This window comes from Meriones unguiculatus, chromosome 9 (assembly GCF_030254825.1).
Source record: "Meriones unguiculatus strain TT.TT164.6M chromosome 9, Bangor_MerUng_6.1, whole genome shotgun sequence".
Classification (NCBI taxonomy): Eukaryota; Metazoa; Chordata; class Mammalia; order Rodentia; family Muridae; genus Meriones; species Meriones unguiculatus.
In genome coordinates, this window is record NC_083357.1 from 56,682,485 (window position 1) to 56,700,082 (window position 17,598).

Here is a 17,598-nt window from a genome sequence, read left to right on the forward strand (position 1 = left end):
TTAGAGGTTTGTGCTCAGCTCCCCCTGCAGCCCCAGACACTGTGCGCTCAGAGCACAGAAGTACACAGCCGAGTCTCTCCAGTGCACAGGGGCTTTCCTCAGGTTGAAGGAAGAGTCCTTCTTGCTAAACTCAGCCTCAAAACCGTTCATGCCGTGAACCACTGAGTCTCCTGAGTAGTACCTGAGGAGAAGCTGGGGGCCGTGGCCACGGTGCTGGATGTACCAGAAGAGGTAAGGGGCTCCAACATACGAGTAGTTGCATTTCAGCTCCGCCGACTCTCCTTCAAAGACAGTGACTTGGGCATCAGACTGGGTAACTAACTGTGTCTGGACAGCTCCTGAGAAATCAATGATAAATCGGTAAATGTGATGAGGACTTTATGATGAAAAATTATCTTCCTTGAGTTTAAGTAAGAAAAACAGCGAATTGTGTGCATCTACAAACAATAATTATACTCACCCAGGAAAAACTGTATCCCCAGGAAGGAGGTGAGGACCCAGAGCATGGCTTATTACAGGAAACACCGCTGATGCCTGTATGGAAAAGCTTGGTTCAAGCAGGATAGTGGCTGCGGTTCCCAGTTCTTGGGGACAGGTGGCACAAGGTTTACAAAATAGCTTCCTTGTTTAGGTGAAATTCTAAAGAAAAAGAAAAACCTGAAGATGTGTTCCTGGTCCTGACTTTCTGGACTCTTGAGTGTCTTCAATTGGCAGGTACTCTGCACGATGCAGGGGAAGACTGAGTTGAAAGTTAACATCAGAAATGGAGACCTCTAGTCTGTGCAATGTCGCCCTCTCTCGGCCAGTGCAGGATGATGACTTTCCCCCTCTTTTTCTTTTCTTTCTTTTTTCACCATTTATTTATTAATTTAATCTCCTTACAGCCTGATCCCAGCTCCCTTTCCTCCCAGTCCTGCCTTCACACTCCCTGCCCCCAATCCCTGCCCCCACTCTCCCCTCTTGTTTTTCTCAAAGAAGGAGAGGCCCCCAAGTGTTATCAACCCACCCAGGCACCTCAAGTCACAGAGGGACTAAATGCATTCTCTCCCACTGGGGCCTAAAAAGGCAGCCAAACTAGGGCAAAGGGATCCAGTGGCAGGCAACAGAGTCAGAGACAGCCCCTGCTCCCATTGTTAGGGGAAACACAGATGAAGACTTTTTGAAACTAAATAGTGCATTATTTCTGTCTAAAGTGCAATTTGTGTTTCTAAACTAATCTATATTGTGTCAAATCCTAACCTAAAGAAAAACAAGCTGTGAAGGATAATTGTATTGATGTATTTACATAAGAAAATGTTCTGTGGGTCTCACATTCTATCCATTTTCTCTCTCTCTGTCTCTGTGTGTGTGTGTGTGTGTGTGTGTGTGTGTGTGTGTGTGTGATTCCTCCTTTTCAGATTGGGTCATGTCAATTGACATTGAATTTTAAGAATCCTTTATTTTGTGTGATAAAAATGTTGTTTACTCATTCTAGTGCATTTTTAAAGTATTTCCCTCCACAAAGTGACTCCTCTGCCTTGGTAGAATCCTTGGTTACAGGAAATACACTCAGTTTCTTTGGGTTGCTCCTTCAGAGAGACACCTGAAAGGCCTAGGCAATCAAGCACTGTTCTTTGATAAGAAGTTTCACTTTGATAATACCAAACCACTGCATAGGCCCTATATAGTTTAAGGACTGTCAGAGCCAGCGAAGGGGGAGGGAATATAAGGAGAGAGAGAGAAATAGCTAAAGAACTTTAAAGACTATTTGAGGAGTGCTGTAGAAACCTAATATAGTAGAAGCTTCATAAAATGTATACATATATGAAGTTGATCTAAATTAAATTGCCAAATAATGGGGGAGACAGAGTTCCAACTGGACATCACTTGTCACCAATGAAGCTTCCATTACTGTGATTGGGTTATATCTAATTGAGTTGTTGACCAAAGAGGTCCCATGAGATTCCCCAAACAACCCAAGCTGTTGTCAGGACTATACGCTGCTCTCCACAAACTAATGGCAAGGCCCCATTGCTGAAGACATCATTTACACAATTCATATATCATGTAAACTTGAGCTGGTGCCTATACAGAGCTTTTGCCTCTAGGTTCTAGCATCTTTGATATAGAAAAATATTCTGCACACTACCAAAACACAAATGTAAGCACCAACTCAGTTACAAGCCCTTTGATCTTCGATGGTGCCTTGTGTGCAAGATGTACTAAGGAAATGGTGGCAAAGGTTGTGGCAGTAACCAATCAATATCAGGTTTGACTAAGGCCCACTCCATGATATGGAGCTCCTACCTGACACTGCTTGGGTGACCAAGAACCTGATAGTAGATATCTTGGGGACCTAGAGATCTTGGGGGCAAAAGAAAACACTATTATTCTTTAAAAATGTAACAATTAAATTATTTTTAATGGCATTCTGCCAAACTCATAGATCAGTTTCTTGCTTAGCCATCAGCAGATAGGAACAAATACAGAGACTAACAGACAGATGTTATACAGAAAGTGAGAGACCTTAGAACCTTCAGCCATAAATGAGATATCTTCATCAAATCTCTTCACTCGTCTTCTTAGAGTTTAGGGAAGCCTGCTTAAGAGAAAGCAGGAAGAATATAAGTGCCAGAAGGGATGGAGGACACCAAGAAAACAAGGCCCTCTAAATCAACATGATCAAAGCTCATATGAATTCAGAGAGACTGAGGCAGAATGCATAGTCTTTCACACATTGGTTTCAGGTCCTTTGGATATATACATATAAATATGGCTTCCAGGTTGGAACATATATGGGATTCCTGGATGTATGAACAAGTGGGTCTGTTCTTTTGTGCCTTTTCTTAGGCTTTTTCCTTTGAATTGTTTGTTTTGTCCAACTCCAAAATGTTAGTTCTGTTTTGTTTTATTTTTTATCTTTTAGAACTCTGATTCTTTTTTTTTTTTTTGAGATATGTTTTCTCTGTGTACTCTTGGCAGTCCTGGACTCACTTTGTACACCAGGCCGGCCTTGAACTCACTGAGATCTGCTTGCCTCTGCCTCCCTGGGTTCTGGACTACAGGTATATGCCACTGTACCTAGCTCTTGGTTGTTTTCTAATGAGAGACAGAAATGTGTTAGATCCAGATGAGAGCAGAGACAGGAGAAAATGGAAGGAGTAGAGGTCATGGCTACTGTATTCAATATATATTATGTGAGAAAAAAATCTATTTTCAATAAAAGGAAACATAAAGAAACATGGAGCAGAAATAAGAAAATACAACTTTCAATTACTTTTATTGTTAGTTCTTGTGCAGTCAGATTTTATTGGCTTTTTGGCTACTATAGATGGGTCAGCTGCCCTAATAACAGGATTTTCTTAACATGAGAGCATCTGGCTGAAGGCAACATGATTTTCATGAGACTTTACTGAGTATGCAAATGTGTGTGTGTGTGTGTGAGAGAGAGAGAGAGAGAGAGAGAGAGAGAGAGAGCCTACTCACTGTTCCAATTTGTTTTCTTATGCATGACAGGATAAGGTTGTGAAACAAACAAACAAAAAGCCAGAATATTCACCAGTCTATCATCCCTCAAGTCAAAAGCTCCAGAGTGTGTCTGGCCCTTCTTTGTTCCTCTGAAGATTTCTTGTGTTTATGGAGATTGTTGTTGTTGATTTGGATATTGTTTTCAAAATTTCAGACAATATGTTGATTATGCTTTTACCCTCACACAACTCCTCCTAGATTCTATCCATCTTCCTACACATCCAAATTTATGTCCTTTCACTCTCACTCTCTTTCTCTCTCTCTCTCTCTCTCTGGCTCACTTGCTTATTTGGGCTCACTCTTGCTCTCATGCTCTCTCTCTTAAGCCATAAATAAACCCAAAACAACAAAAATAAAAACAAACAAACAAAAAAAAAAAAACAAGACAAAACCGGCCAAAACAAAGAGCTCCTCACAGACATGTTTTTTAAAAAACAAAATAAAAATAAACAACAGCAACAAAAACCATGGAGTTCATTCTATGTTGACCAACTTCTCCTTGTTATGGGAAAATGGTGTTTGGTTTGTCTACTCAGTGAGAAAACTACTGCAAAAAAGAAAAATTTGTTTTCTCTTTCCCAGCAGGTATCCATTTCAAAGAGCTTCATTATTATGAGTAGGACCAACTATCCTACCCCTACTCTTTCTATCAGTTCTGGGACGCTGTCTGGTTTGAACCTATGCAGGTCTAGTGCATGTTAACATTTCTAAGCGTGTAACTCTGGTGCAATCCTTTTATCTGGGGCACAAGAGTGTGGCACTGGCTGCCCTCTGTGCACAGATGCATGGCTCAGGCTCCCAAATTATTTTTCTTGACATTCTTGGCTTCCTAGCTGTTCTTTGACCTCTGTGCTTAAATGAAAGGCTAAGGTTTTTCCATCTCCCCACCTCATGGTAACTCCCAGGATATTCTGCTTTCCTATGCTGTTGTCTTTCTCTCAAAAAACTATTAAAAAATCCTCAAGCTTGCTTTTCAGTCTATTTTAAAGTTGTCTTTGTAATGATACTAATAACCCCAAAAGCGAAATTCAGTTTCCCCAATACAGTGTTAGAAAGACTTCTCTATCACCTCTGCCTCCCTGAAGCCTCCAGGAGCAGGTTTTGGTACTGGCTGTAAGTATCTGGGGAGCATGGTGCACCCACCACACAAATGTAGGAGGCCGTGTCTTCCAGCAGGGAGGCTGTGATATGCAGGATGCTGTGCTTAGCAACTGCATCCAGAATTGCTGAGTACCTACCATTTGACCTTTTGTTCTCTGCATATGTCATGATTGCCAGAGACACAGGACCTCTGCCTGTGTCTTGTTTGTACCACCTTAAGTTGTTAAAGGGGCTCACACTGTAGTTGCACTGAAGGACACAGCTCTCTCCCTCAAGTACGACCAAGGACTCGGGACTCTGCTCCACTTGGGTCTTGCCAGCCACCCCTGTTCAGAAAACAGTGTGAAGTTCCAGACATCGATCATCCACACTTAGCACTTGTAGTTAGCATCTTTCCTTACCCTATACAAGCATCTCAGGTTATCTAGAAATAGGTCGATTTTCTTCCCTCCTTCCACCCCAAGGTATTTCATCTTATCCCCAAATCCTACGAAATGTTCTTTGCCCCTGCCTAACACTTCCACTCACTTACTCTGAAAATACAGCCACAAAAGCACCCAGCAGGCACTCAGGTGCTTCTCCATTTTTACTGCAGAAGTGTACTCCAAAACTGCTGCCTCATTTCCTCAGCTCTTTCTTGTACATTAAATGAGAACTCTCAAGAAGTATCACCAGCCAATCAGAGACCCGATGCTCACATCAGCTCCTGGAGACTGGACCAATGCCAACACTGTCATCTCGCGGTCAGAGCTATAGTTGCTCAAAACCATAGAGTAAGCATTTTGTGGTTGCTTTTTACTGTTTGAGATGTGATGCAGAATGTAAATTCTTATGGATGTATAGAAACCACAGTAGAGTGTCAATTCGACTGTATTTCAGGATCTCAGTTCAACTCTGGCTCTACATAAAACAGCTAATATCTACTTTCCTTCTCAGAAAGTAGATGCCTAAGGACTTCTGAAAGTTTGAATAGAAATGATTCACAGTAGGAGCTAATGATCAGGACTAGCCTGAACTAGGCCCTCACCTAAAATGTACATTCCTTTATAATGTGACTTTTCCTCCGTTCTATTTGCAACTATGTCACCAGTTTCAAAAAATATGTTTTGTCATGAACGGGTACATTAAAATTCTGTTTAAAAATATTTGTATTTGTGCTCCCTGATCACCTCTCCCTGACGGGGAAGCATCCTTACCATGCCACAGAAGATGACAATGCAGCCACTGCTGATGTGATCTGATAGACTAAGATCAGAAGGAAGGAGAGGAGGACCTCCCCTATCAGTGGACTTGGGGAGGGGCATGCGTGAAGAAAGGGGAGGGAGGGGCTTATGGGAGGACACAAAGTGAATAAAGTGTAATTAATAAAATAAATTAAATTTTAAAAAGAGTGATACTTACATTGTTCACTTAAAGGTTGTTTAAACAAAGAGGCTGAGTACATTGTAGGATATCAGGCTAAGTCAGATAGACTTCAATATTTATTATTTACCTGCTGTGAGGTGCAGCCAAGTTCCAGTCCCTTAAAATACGAGATGTTTTCATAAAAATGTAAAAAAAAAATTGTATTAATTCTTTGACAATTTCATGTTTGTATACAAAGTATTTCTGAGCGAATGTTAAATCCTCTAGTAATGATAGGCTTTTAAAATCATTCATTATTATTTCAAAAATACTTTTCAAGACCTATACTCAAGTTGGTCACAAATGCTAAGGATCAGCAATTCTGTGCTCAGGAATTACACACTAACAGAGAAATAGTTGAGCATCTGGCAGAAATACTGACAGGTGGAATATGCTGAAGGTTGTGAAAATTCCTTTCTTAAAGCTTCTTATTTCTCAGTGAAATTTGGAACTCCACTGATAGGGGAGGTCCTCCTCTCCTTCCTTCTGATCTTACTCTATCAGAACACATCAGGAGTGGCTGCATTGTCATCTTCTGTGGCCTGGTAAAAATGCTATTCCCTCAGGAGGAGGTGATCAAAGAGCACAAATACAAAATGTAAAAATTGTTTAGATATTTAAGATTAACTGTATATTAGAACTAATAATTCACAGAGATGAAGAAAGCAAAAAGAATACCTGAAAATCAAAGCTAGAATACTTCTTTCATACAGGACAAGACAGGTTTTGAGAAGAGAATTATGAGAAGTAAAGACAATGTGATCACTAGTTTTTCTGGCAGCATAGCCAGGCCACAGTACCCAGACAATTAATCTAACACTCTGCTAAATCTCACTGTGAAATAGGTGGATCTCATATGATCCTTTGGAGGATTTAAGAAAAATGCTAGTGATTCACACCTTTAATCTCAACACTTGGGAGGCAGAGGAGGGCAGATCTCTGTGAGTTTGAGGCCAGCCTGGTCTACAAAGAGAGTTCCATGACAGCCAAGGCTATAGAAAGAAACCCTGTCTCGAATTAAAATTATGGAAAAAGAAAAGAAAGGGGAGAGAGAGAGAGAGAGAGAGAGAGAGAGAGAGAGAGAGAGAGCAGTTTCCCTCAACAGAAGACATTCTCTTGGCTTGTGAAGGTGACCTTCCTTCCGCACAATGAGTGTCTCCTTCATCTCTTCATGCTGCAGCACCTGAGTCCCTGCTTTTCCTTCTTCTCCTTGAGAATTAGGTGAAGCATGTTTGCTAGGGTTACTTTCCCCTTGCAAAGATTCCTATAATGGGGCCACAGAGCCATCTTCTGTAGCCAGGCAAGGCCTCAAGTGGAGGGACTTAGACACCAGCCTAGCTACAAAGCCTTAGACCTACAGTTTCTCCTTTCTGCAGAGTGTTCTGGGAGTAGAGCCTGGCAGAATCTTCATCAAAGGGACCAGAGAGACTGCATCCAGCAACTGCTGGGAGCAGATACAGAATCCCACAGCCAAACATTAGGCTGAGCCTCTGGAGTCTTGTGGAGGAGGGAGAGTGGGAGAGGAAGGATTGGAGGAACCAGAGGGGTCAGCCCACAGAATCAACTGACTCATGGGCTGACCCAGGGGACTCATGGGTGCTTGCCGGGATCAGGAAGCCAGGAGGGGTCTGCTCTCTCTCCTCTGTGTATATGTTATGGCTGAGTAGCTTGGTGTTCTTGTAGGATTCCTAACAATAGGAGATGAGGCTGCCGCTGACTCTTTTGCCTACTTGTGGGACCATTTTCCTACTGGGTAGCGTTATCCAGCCTTGATGTGATTATAAATTTCTGGTTTGTTTGTTTTTGTTTTGTTTGGTTTGGTTTGGTTAGAAGAATTTTTTTATTTTTATTTGTTATTAGTTACATTTTATTAACTCTGTATTCCAGCTGTATCCTGCTCCCTCATTCCCTCCCAAACCCTTCCTCCCTCCCTCACCTCCTCCCTGTCCCTTTCCAAGTCCACTGATTCTGAACCTGGTTTATCAGGTATCTTCAGGACTGGCTGCAAAGTCCTCCTCTGTGACCTAGCAGGACTGCTCCTCCCTTGGAGGATGGGGAGGTCAAAGAGCCTGCTATACCACTCCTAGGCATATATTCAAAATTTGCTCAAGTACACAACAAGGACATTTGCTCAACCGTGTTTGTCGCAGCTTTTTTTGTAATAGCCAGAACCTGGAAACAACCCAGATGTCCATCAATGGAGGAATGGATACAGAAATTGTGGTATTTTTACACAATGGAATACTACTCAGCAATCAAAAATGAGGAAATCATGAAATTTGCAGGCAAATGGTAGGATCTAGAAAAGATCATTCTGAGTGAGGTATCCCAGAAGAAGAAAGACACAGATGGTATATACTCAGTCATAGTCCTATAAGATATGATAAACATAATGAAATCTATACACCTAAAGAAGATAAACAAGAAAGAGGACCCAGGGTAAGATGATCAATCCTCACTTAGAAAGACAAATGGGAGTTGCATTGGATGTAGGAGAAAACAAGTAACAGGACAGGAGCCTACCACAGAGGGCCCCTGAAAGACTCTACCTAGCAGTGTATCAAAGCAGATACTAAGACTCATAACCAAACCTTCAGCAGAGTGCAGGGAATTATATGAAAGGAAGGGGAGTTTCTATGGCGTGGAAAGGATATGAGCTCCACAAGGACCAAATATATCTGGGCACAGGGGTCTATTCTGAGACTGACACTCCACCAAGGACCATGTATGGATATAACCTAGAACCTCTGCTCAGATGAAGTCTGTGGTAGCTCAGTAACAATTGGTTTCCTATAGTAATGGGAACAGGGACTATTTCTGACAGGAAATTTCTGGTCTTATTGTAAGTTGTATTATCGTGTTTGGTTGTTCTCTCTGGGAGGCTTGCTATTTTCTGAGGAGAAACAGAGGGCTGATGGTTCAGGGAGAGTGGGTGTGGGGGTAGGGACAGAGACTGGTGGGAGGAGGGGAAATTGCAGTTGGGATTTATATGTGAGAGAAAAAGAAAGAATTCCACAGTGCTTTGCTAGGGAATCATTGCCATTTTCTGCTACACTAACTCCAGTATCGTCAGTGTAGCATATCAATAGATTGTGCTACAAGACAGAAGACACATTTCCTAAGGGAATCAGCTTCCTGGAAGTCCCTAGCAAGAACCCTAACATGGCCATCTAAGCCAAAAGACATGTTCTAAGTCCCACACTTACTTGATGCAGGATTAAATTGATGAGTTTCTTGCTGTTTCTCTATGATTCTTGAAACAGTACAATTAATTATTCAAGGAAACATTTCTAAAAGATCATGAAAAATCTTTGGCAAATAAGAGTAGAAGGAAAATAAAATTTTATGAGAGGTTATAAATCAGATTCAGCATCAGGAATTGCTTGTGGAAAACCAAACTTTGTAGGTAATAAAGGGACAAAAGTTTTAGGGTTTTCTAAAGAAAATATTTAATCAGGTTCTGTTAGGATAAATGCTCTGAATATTCCCACTGCAGTAAAACTATTTCAAAACCATTACCAAACACAGGTGTTTATGATATGGCAAAAGGAAGATAGGCAAACAGAAGGTCAGAGAGTTTTGTTACTATAAGTTTTACAGACAGGCTAGCTCAAGCAGCTTATCTCTAAGGAAAGATTGTAAATCCTTAGCAAGAGGAACATGAGGAATTCCCCACAATGCTTAACTCTAGTGGGGGTTGTAAATCTTTAGCCAACTTGGTTCAGAGGGCCATGATAGCCCCTGGCCTTCCACTCACTAATTAGTAGCAGTAAACTGCATAAACACCACTAGTTCTATGTTTGCTCTGCTTAAGAGGCTGTTAGGCCAAGATTTTTTGTAGACCCTGCTTCCACCAGGTTACTCTTTCAGTTGAAATGTAAACTTTGTATCGTTGGTAAAAAGTCTGAATGCTCCGGGAAGTATGTCAACTTTAAGGTTCTTCTTTGTAAGATTACTATAAAAGTGTTGGCTTGACTTCAGTAAAGGGCAGAAGATCCAAACCAACTACCTGGTGTGGTCTGTGTCATTTTGCCTATCTGTGCCTTCCTGATATATGAATTCTCTTATTCTCCCAAGAATGCGGGGCACAAGACAGGGCCAGTCTGTGGCAATTTTCTGCCACCTTTCTTCCAGGCTCTGTTAGATCACATTATGTATACGTCACTTTCTCCAGCACATTTGATTACCTGAAGGCAGATAAGGTTTAAAATGTGGTTCACTAGTACAACACATGTCTGGCATGCGCGGGGCTCTGGTTTTGATCCCCAGCACTGAGAGAACATGGATTAAATGAGTTACAGCCATGGAACCGTCTTCATTCTACTGATTTGTGAGGTTAATGTGGCCTGGCATGCGGACATTTCTGTGATTTTCACCAGCAGAGACATGGAAGGCCTCACAGGGACGGCTGTGCTGAAGTCAGTGATTTCAGAGGCAGGTGCGCAGCAGCCAGGCCACCTGTTTCCTCTCGGTTTGTGCTCAGCTCCCCCTGCAGTGTCTGCCACTGTGCCACCCAGAGCACAGTAGTACACAGCCGAGTCTGACTCTTGCACCGAGGCTTTCTGCAAGTGGAAGGAGGTGGTTCCTCTATCATACGTGGCTCCAAACCCTCTGCTGCTTCCCTTCTCGCCAGCTGTGATGACTTTCAGGAGGAGCTGGGGGCCTTCTCCAGGATATCGGACATACCAGAAAAGAGCAGCATATGCTATACTTGTGGTTGAATACGTGCAATTTATTGTCAGGAACTTGCCTTCTGAGATGGTCACTTGGCCTCCTGTTTGAGTCACAGAGTCTCCGTGGGTCCTTCCTAGAGTGCAAGGAAAGGAGAGAAAAGGAGAGAGAGAGAGAGAGAGAGAGAGAGAGAGAGAGAGAGAGAGAGAGCTCTCAGCGTCCCCTTGAGAATAATGTTCTTAAGTAAATTCAAGCTAAAGACTTTGCTGTTTAAAGTCACTTTAATTTACCTAGTATGAGAATCAGCGCAGCCATGAAGCCTGGAGAAAAGTCCATCTTTACTGTCATCTAGAAAACGGTCTTGATGTTTAGCATGAAGAGGTGTTAACTCAGAGAAACTATGAGGTGGTTTAGTTATAAATGACACAGAAATGAGCCTGTGTTAGGAGACTGCGCCCCCTGCTGCACAGAAACTGAACTGAGGATGGATGTTAACCTGAGCCTTTCTCTGACTTTGTTAATGATGCAGATGTCAGTCTTTCCACCCTTCACACATTTAAGCACAGCTATTACGGCCTACATCAGCCATAGGAGAGCATCTCAAGGTTCTTTTTACTTAAGACCGAAGCTGGACCCTTGAACATAGGCCTTTATATGTCCATGCATCTATTGTGAGTAAGCCTGCGGCAACCCATAGAGATTCCATGAAAGTGCTTCAGGGTAAAACCTCAGAAAGCAGTAAGAAGTCAACTCATGAAGGAGAATTCTCTCCATGAGAACGCTTTCCAACCTGTAAGGCAGAGATTTACATGTGCAAGATGGCAATTTGTATTTGAGAAAGGAAATACCAATGAGGAAGAGCTGGTTCAGGGAGCAGATTCATTACTTGAACAGCCATAAAAACAACAATATTTTAAGACCATCATCTTTCTATAGAAGTTTTCCTCACTCCATAATCTATATACAAGTTCTACTGATATTTCAGAGTCACTGAAAACTGGAAAGTATGAATTCTAGACAGAACAAACTCCATAACATAAACAACTGAATCCTTATCCAAGGATCTGATCTTGATGCCTTATTGACTCACCTCTTCTGTGTCCTCAGTGTAGGTCTGACAACCATGAGGTGCTGACACTGTGCTCTAGTGGCAGTCTAGTAGGAAGGATGCTTTCCACCCTGATTAGAGCATGGGCCAGGCTGGCACCGGCTCTCCAAAGATAAAGAAGCTCATCAGCACAGAATCAACCTATGTGTACTTCCTCAGATGCAGACACAAGGAACAAAGCCAAGGCCTGATACTGTCTGAGATCATGTTTCCCTTCTTCTTTTCTTCTCTTCTTCTCTTCTCTTTACAAGTCACATCATCAGAACTTTTCACAGAACTATCCTAAACGGAAACTCTGTAAACATCAGATATGAAATTTATTCTTATACATAGACAATAGCTGAAAATTGAATGACAATGGGTTGTTTGAAAAGTACAAAGTTTTATTTTCACAGAATAAAGAGTTCTAGAGTTGGCTGGTTTTATGAATGTCTTAATAATACTTACCATTGTACTGATTTTTGAATTTATCACTGGAGAATTTCATACATTGTACACAATGTGTTTTGATCACAAACCCATACGTTCCTCCCTTCTATTTCTCCCAGGTCCCCACCTTAAAATGTCTGAGGGGGTAAGCTTTCTATCTGAACACCTACCACACCTTAGCACACTTACAAGAATTGTAAAAGCTGCTTCCTTTGAAGGCTTCGAAGCCCCACCTTGGCATTCCACCTGCAAGGAAAAGATGAAATTACAATAAAGGGTAATTTAGTAGCCAAACTCCACCATTTTGCCTTTGGACAGACATGAAAAAGTAAGGTGAGAGTGGAAGGAGGGAATCACAGTGAATGAGAATTTGGGATTGCAGAGACATTTTTATGGCAGCAGACCTGGGGCTGTACAGATTAATCCACATGGCAGCAATGGATGCTTATTCAGAAGGATGTTGTACAGGGCAAGGGTGGAAAAAACGAACATATATTCTGTCATTTTCTATGAAAATGAACTTCCAAAAAATGACTATGATTATAAAGGTGTGTGAGATGATGACACAAGCAATTTTATACATAATACATTTTTAAGATTTATTTATTTTTATGTGCACTGGCATGTTGGTCCTGCCAACTGTATTTTAAGTCAATACAGAATGGTAAAGATATCAAGTCATCTTGAAGTTGACCTTCTTCTAGAAAGTAGTTGATGGGGCTGGTTAGATTTCTCATCTTGGAAAAGTATGTGTTGCCAGGCCATGTGAACTGAGAGAAAGGAGAGTTAAAACCCTACAAGTTGTCCTCTAACTTCGCATTGGAACCATGGCATGTGTGTGTTCATGTATGTCTTCACGTGTACATACAAAGAGGCATAAACTCATACAGAAACAATTACATAAAATAAATTAGAAAGGACTTGAAAATTCTAATGTTGAAAAAAATTAAGTTGTTCCTTCTAGAGATGGCTGGAGAAAGCAGGTATGTTCCAGCCTTCAGTTAACAAGATATGCAAACTTGTAGTTGCCACTGCCCCGAATACATAAGATTTTCTTTTCTGACACAAGGTCCATGCAGAGTCATGGGTTAGTGGCTCAGCAGTAGTGCACAAACCAAGCATGCAAAAGGCATTTGGTTCCATCTCCAGCACAAAGCCCAAAATGAAAACAAATCATCCAGTGGACAGTTGGAAGCTCATACAGTAGCTGACCAGCACTGCCCATCATTCTCGAGGTTGGAGCCTCCTCATTCATTTCCACCTAATAAAGCCACTTGACTGCCAGGCCTTCCAGTCAGAGAAAAAGAGGTGAACCTGACCTTTAACAGTCAACAAAATGGGTGTCTCCATAGACACTTTAAATCCTCCACACTTCAACTCAACATCAGTCCCTCCATTGTCTCCACTAGGTAACATGTATTTTCACTAAGGCGAGCTTTCTTTCTTAGTGGACAAGGAATATGTTCTTACCAATGAAGTATAGATACATGTATAGAGCACAAAAATACAGATTATGTGGCTTATAAAACACCTTGATTCAGGTGATTGCCTTGAGAGATGATGCCAAGTTTATGGAACTGAGTTCCTCCAAGAGACCCACATGTTAGAACAAACCTTCCCCAAACTGTTCTCTGACCTTCATGTGTGTGTGTGCATGTGCACCTGTGGAACTACTGAAACTTTTCATTGTGATGCTAAAAACTACTGTCAAGCAGTCCTGCAGACTTTTTCCCCTTTCTGGTGAACAATGAAATGCTGAGCCATTTCATCTATGCCCTGAAATGTGACAGTGTGGCTGTTCTCATTGAGGTCATATTGTACATCAACACCATGTAGAACAGCAAGAGGTCTGTGTACTGCACATTGCAGTCCCCAAGGTGAGGCAAATTCTCCTCTCATGGAGTAGCTATCAGGAGTAGGACCTGTGATAGGGGTCCCTATTGAGCGCAAGGAGCATACTCCTTTAGGACCATATTGTTAAATGATTGGCCAGGGGTTTGCCTCTGCTTTCACACCCCAACTAAGCCCATTAAGTTTCTTTGCGTTCCCTCATCAATGTGATTGTAAAGGGTTCCAGTTTCCTGAGCTGCATTTCTCCATGACCCAGAAAGCACACAAACACTCCGAGGTTAACTGAAATGCTAGTAGTCACTGCTATTAATGTATTCATGTACATTGTGTGGCCAGGTCTTATAGACACTGACACCCACAAGGAGCATCCTGATGTGTCCTTCTGGCAAAATAGTTCAGGTCAAAGTCCATTCTTGAATTAGGCTTTTGACTGAAGTCATTGTTTGCACCCCAAGGAATAAGAGTCACACATCAGCTGTGTCTAGAGCTCTTCTTATCCTTAAATGCATGTCAGAAGTTGAACTGAGTATTGCATGTTCTCTGCTGTACTAGAGAGAACACTACTTTCTCAGATATTACTGGACATTGTTTTGTAAAATTATCATATCACAGTCAACAGGATCTGAGCGATATCTATGTTATTCATGATGAGCTGCTGATGTATCACATCATTTTATAGATAGGCATAATATACCCATGCTACCAGCTCACCTGAACAAGATCAGGAAACTAGCTCTGTTTTCCTTCTCTGATGGCACCTTGCACCCAAGCATCATGCAAGATAGAGCAGCATATCCTGAGTTGTATGCCTGAGGGAAACAGCACTGCACAGGCTCAGGCACCGAACAGGAACCTCAATTTCCTTAGGAATAGAGCTAGCAACTGCATGCTGGCTTTCTATGTGAGTGTGTTTCAGAGGACTTCAGTGATGGATCTGATCATCCCTACAGCAGAGGCATCTGCCTGAAATTCCTTAACCTATTCAATGCTAGGCAGTCATTCTGCCAAGTGAGCTATAAATAACATATTCAAACCCACTCCTGGTGACTTTTCTCTTTCTTGAGACGATATCTCACTATGTAAGTCACAGAAATCCTGTAACCAAAAGGGCTTTGGTATCTGTGGTAGACAGAGAACACCACACTCAGCCTGAAGACCTTTTCTCTTGGTGCCTCCACTGTATAAGTTTCTTTACCAACAGTCACTATGATGGCTACATTCTCCATTGGCTAAGGCATCTGGAGGCAAATTTCAAAGGCAAGGCACATGGCTTCTGTGACTGTGCCCTCTAGCAAACATCCCACATTGTAACCAGCACTGTAGGCTCTTCCTGGAAGTTCTCACAGACACTTGTACACATAAGGTAAGAGACCATTCCTCTGGCACATTCATCCTGTTATGAGATTTCACTACTGTTTAATTTCTCAAATTGCTAAAAAGGAGGTTTTGAGGAAAGAATGAGACTTTTATAGGCATGGTTGGAAAGTTAAAACTCAGTTCTTCACATGGCAAAAGCTAACGTGTTTCTAATCATGGCTAGAGCTATCTGTAGCTTTGAAAGAGGTGGTTGTCAATGGCAATGTCCCAGTAGAGTCTCCTGGAAAGGGCCCCTCAGCTAATGCTAAGCATAAAGTGAACATCAGCAGGGTTCCCCGTGACATCAGCAGTCCAATTCTCTACATTCTATTGTATCCTGGTGGGCTCTTGGCAACGCCGTGATGTCACTAGTGTTATGGCAACACCAACTGCTCTTAGGGCAGTTGCCTATAGGTCTCATCAGCAGCCATGTGGGTGAGACTGAGAAGTTTCTTTGGGAAAGAGAATGTGGACAGTCGAAAAATCAAAGAGAGGCAGAAGGCAGATGGCCTTCCATTTCATTTTAAAATATCAAGAAAGAAGTTGTCCTGGGGAAGGCACAGTGAGTCCTGGGCAGAGAAGATGGGCTTGAGGTGGGAGCTACAAAAGTAAGGCAGTGGAACAGGACCCTCTGGGAAACAAACGCATGTTCCTGCTTAACATAGGTCATGAAAGTTGAAAGTTCCAGAACATTATTTTGTCTGTCCCCAAAGCCAGGAGCTGGCAAGGCCAAAGCTGTTCCATTTGAAGTTCTTAGCTTTACACTTATTGGGCATTTGTAGTTCAACATGAGGACAAAAGGAGACCATCAAGGGTAAAGGGGTTTAATTAACATTTCCCAGTTTATGGCAGGGCATCACTACACTTCACTCTCACAGGTTTAGTTTACGTGCTATCTGAAAGTAGTTACAGGGACAGAAATGTGCATGTACTAATAACACCTCTGAAAACCTCTTCCTGACAGTGGTGCCCTTAGGACTCTGAATCAATAGTTGTGGGTGGAAGGCATTTCTTTCCTACAGGCAAAATGTCAGAGGCAGTACACCAGATAGAGAATGAGTCTTTACTGCCAGCTCTGTGGTGTTTTGGTGTGTCTCTGGGCAGAACTATTCAGTCTCTTGATCATGTTCTGCTGCTGCTGGAATGTCTAAACCACAATCATGGTCATAGAGTGGAAAGGCAGGAGCATTGTATGTCTCTAAAGCACCTAAATGCTTGTGAACTCTGCCATTATTCTCTTGGGTTCTGTAACCACCGGCCTGAGGCCTCAGAAACCAATCTGCATCTTGTGGGTTTGTGAAGAAGCCTGAAGCGTCCATCTCTGTACTCATCTGAAGCACATGTAGAGAAGCAACAGAAATACCTGGCTGCTTAGATACCCACTTCTTAACAGAGTGATGGCAGATCTGAGACACAGAGAGTAGGCATCTCAGCCTTAAGCCACAATCTGTAAAATCTTGTCACTGGGTTCTAGGCATGCTCTATTTGTCTCCATCCACTGTGCCTTCTCACTATGCAAGTTCACTTTTGTTCTCCCTACAGGGGCCAGTGGGGAGACACCATGTCCCACAAAGCTCCCCTCCAAGAAGCAGCTGAAGAAGGAAATGGACAGGCTGACCACTCAGCTGAAGCTGATGACCAGGGAGAGAAATGAGCTGCAAGATCACCTCCTGCTCCTCACAGAAGGATCCTTGGACAATCGGTATCCATTTTTTTCCACCCCCATGGTATCAGTCTTGGCTCTGTAAAGTCATCTAATCCTTTTAAGGACACCTCCAGGGTGTCATGTTCCTAAATGCTGCTCGGAGGAGAGGCAGGAAATTAAGCTTTGGCAGCAGTGATATCTGGAAAAAACCACATATGCTTCTTCCAAATGAAACCCTGAGCCTGTTCTCTGAGTCACACAAAACAGGGATTGAGGCAGTAGAGAGTGAGTTTCCAGCATGCATTTGGAAAGTTCTTCATATGTGGGGGATAGTATGAGACAATAGCTACTGTGGGTTTAGCATGAGATATTTACTTGCCTGGCAGGAGATTTAATGCAGGAAGCTCCTGGTAGCTGCTGCAGGGACCTGCTCCCTCTCGGTTTATCTCAGTGGAGGATAGGAAGGACTGGAGCTCAACAATGTTTATCTCTCTCCTTGTGCCTTATAATCTTTAGACAGTACATG

The 17,598-nt window shown here is 42.3% G+C and overlaps 3 gene segments (V, D, J or C); all 3 read right to left on the reverse strand.

Annotated features, from left to right (window-relative positions):
- On the reverse strand, positions 1-506 carry LOC132656372 (T cell receptor alpha variable 8-3-like). The segment is given in 2 exon segments: positions 1-335; positions 461-506. Coding segments are annotated over 2 exon segments (381 nt in total).
- Positions 507-4,572: 4,066 nt separating this feature from the next.
- On the reverse strand, positions 4,573-5,192 carry LOC132656373 (T cell receptor alpha variable 10-like). The segment is given in 2 exon segments: positions 4,573-4,934; positions 5,141-5,192. Coding segments are annotated over 2 exon segments (414 nt in total).
- Positions 5,193-10,307: 5,115 nt separating this feature from the next.
- On the reverse strand, positions 10,308-11,019 carry LOC132656374 (T cell receptor alpha variable 9-2-like). The segment is given in 2 exon segments: positions 10,308-10,819; positions 10,974-11,019. Coding segments are annotated over 2 exon segments (558 nt in total).
- Between the last annotated feature and the right edge of the window lie 6,579 nt (positions 11,020-17,598).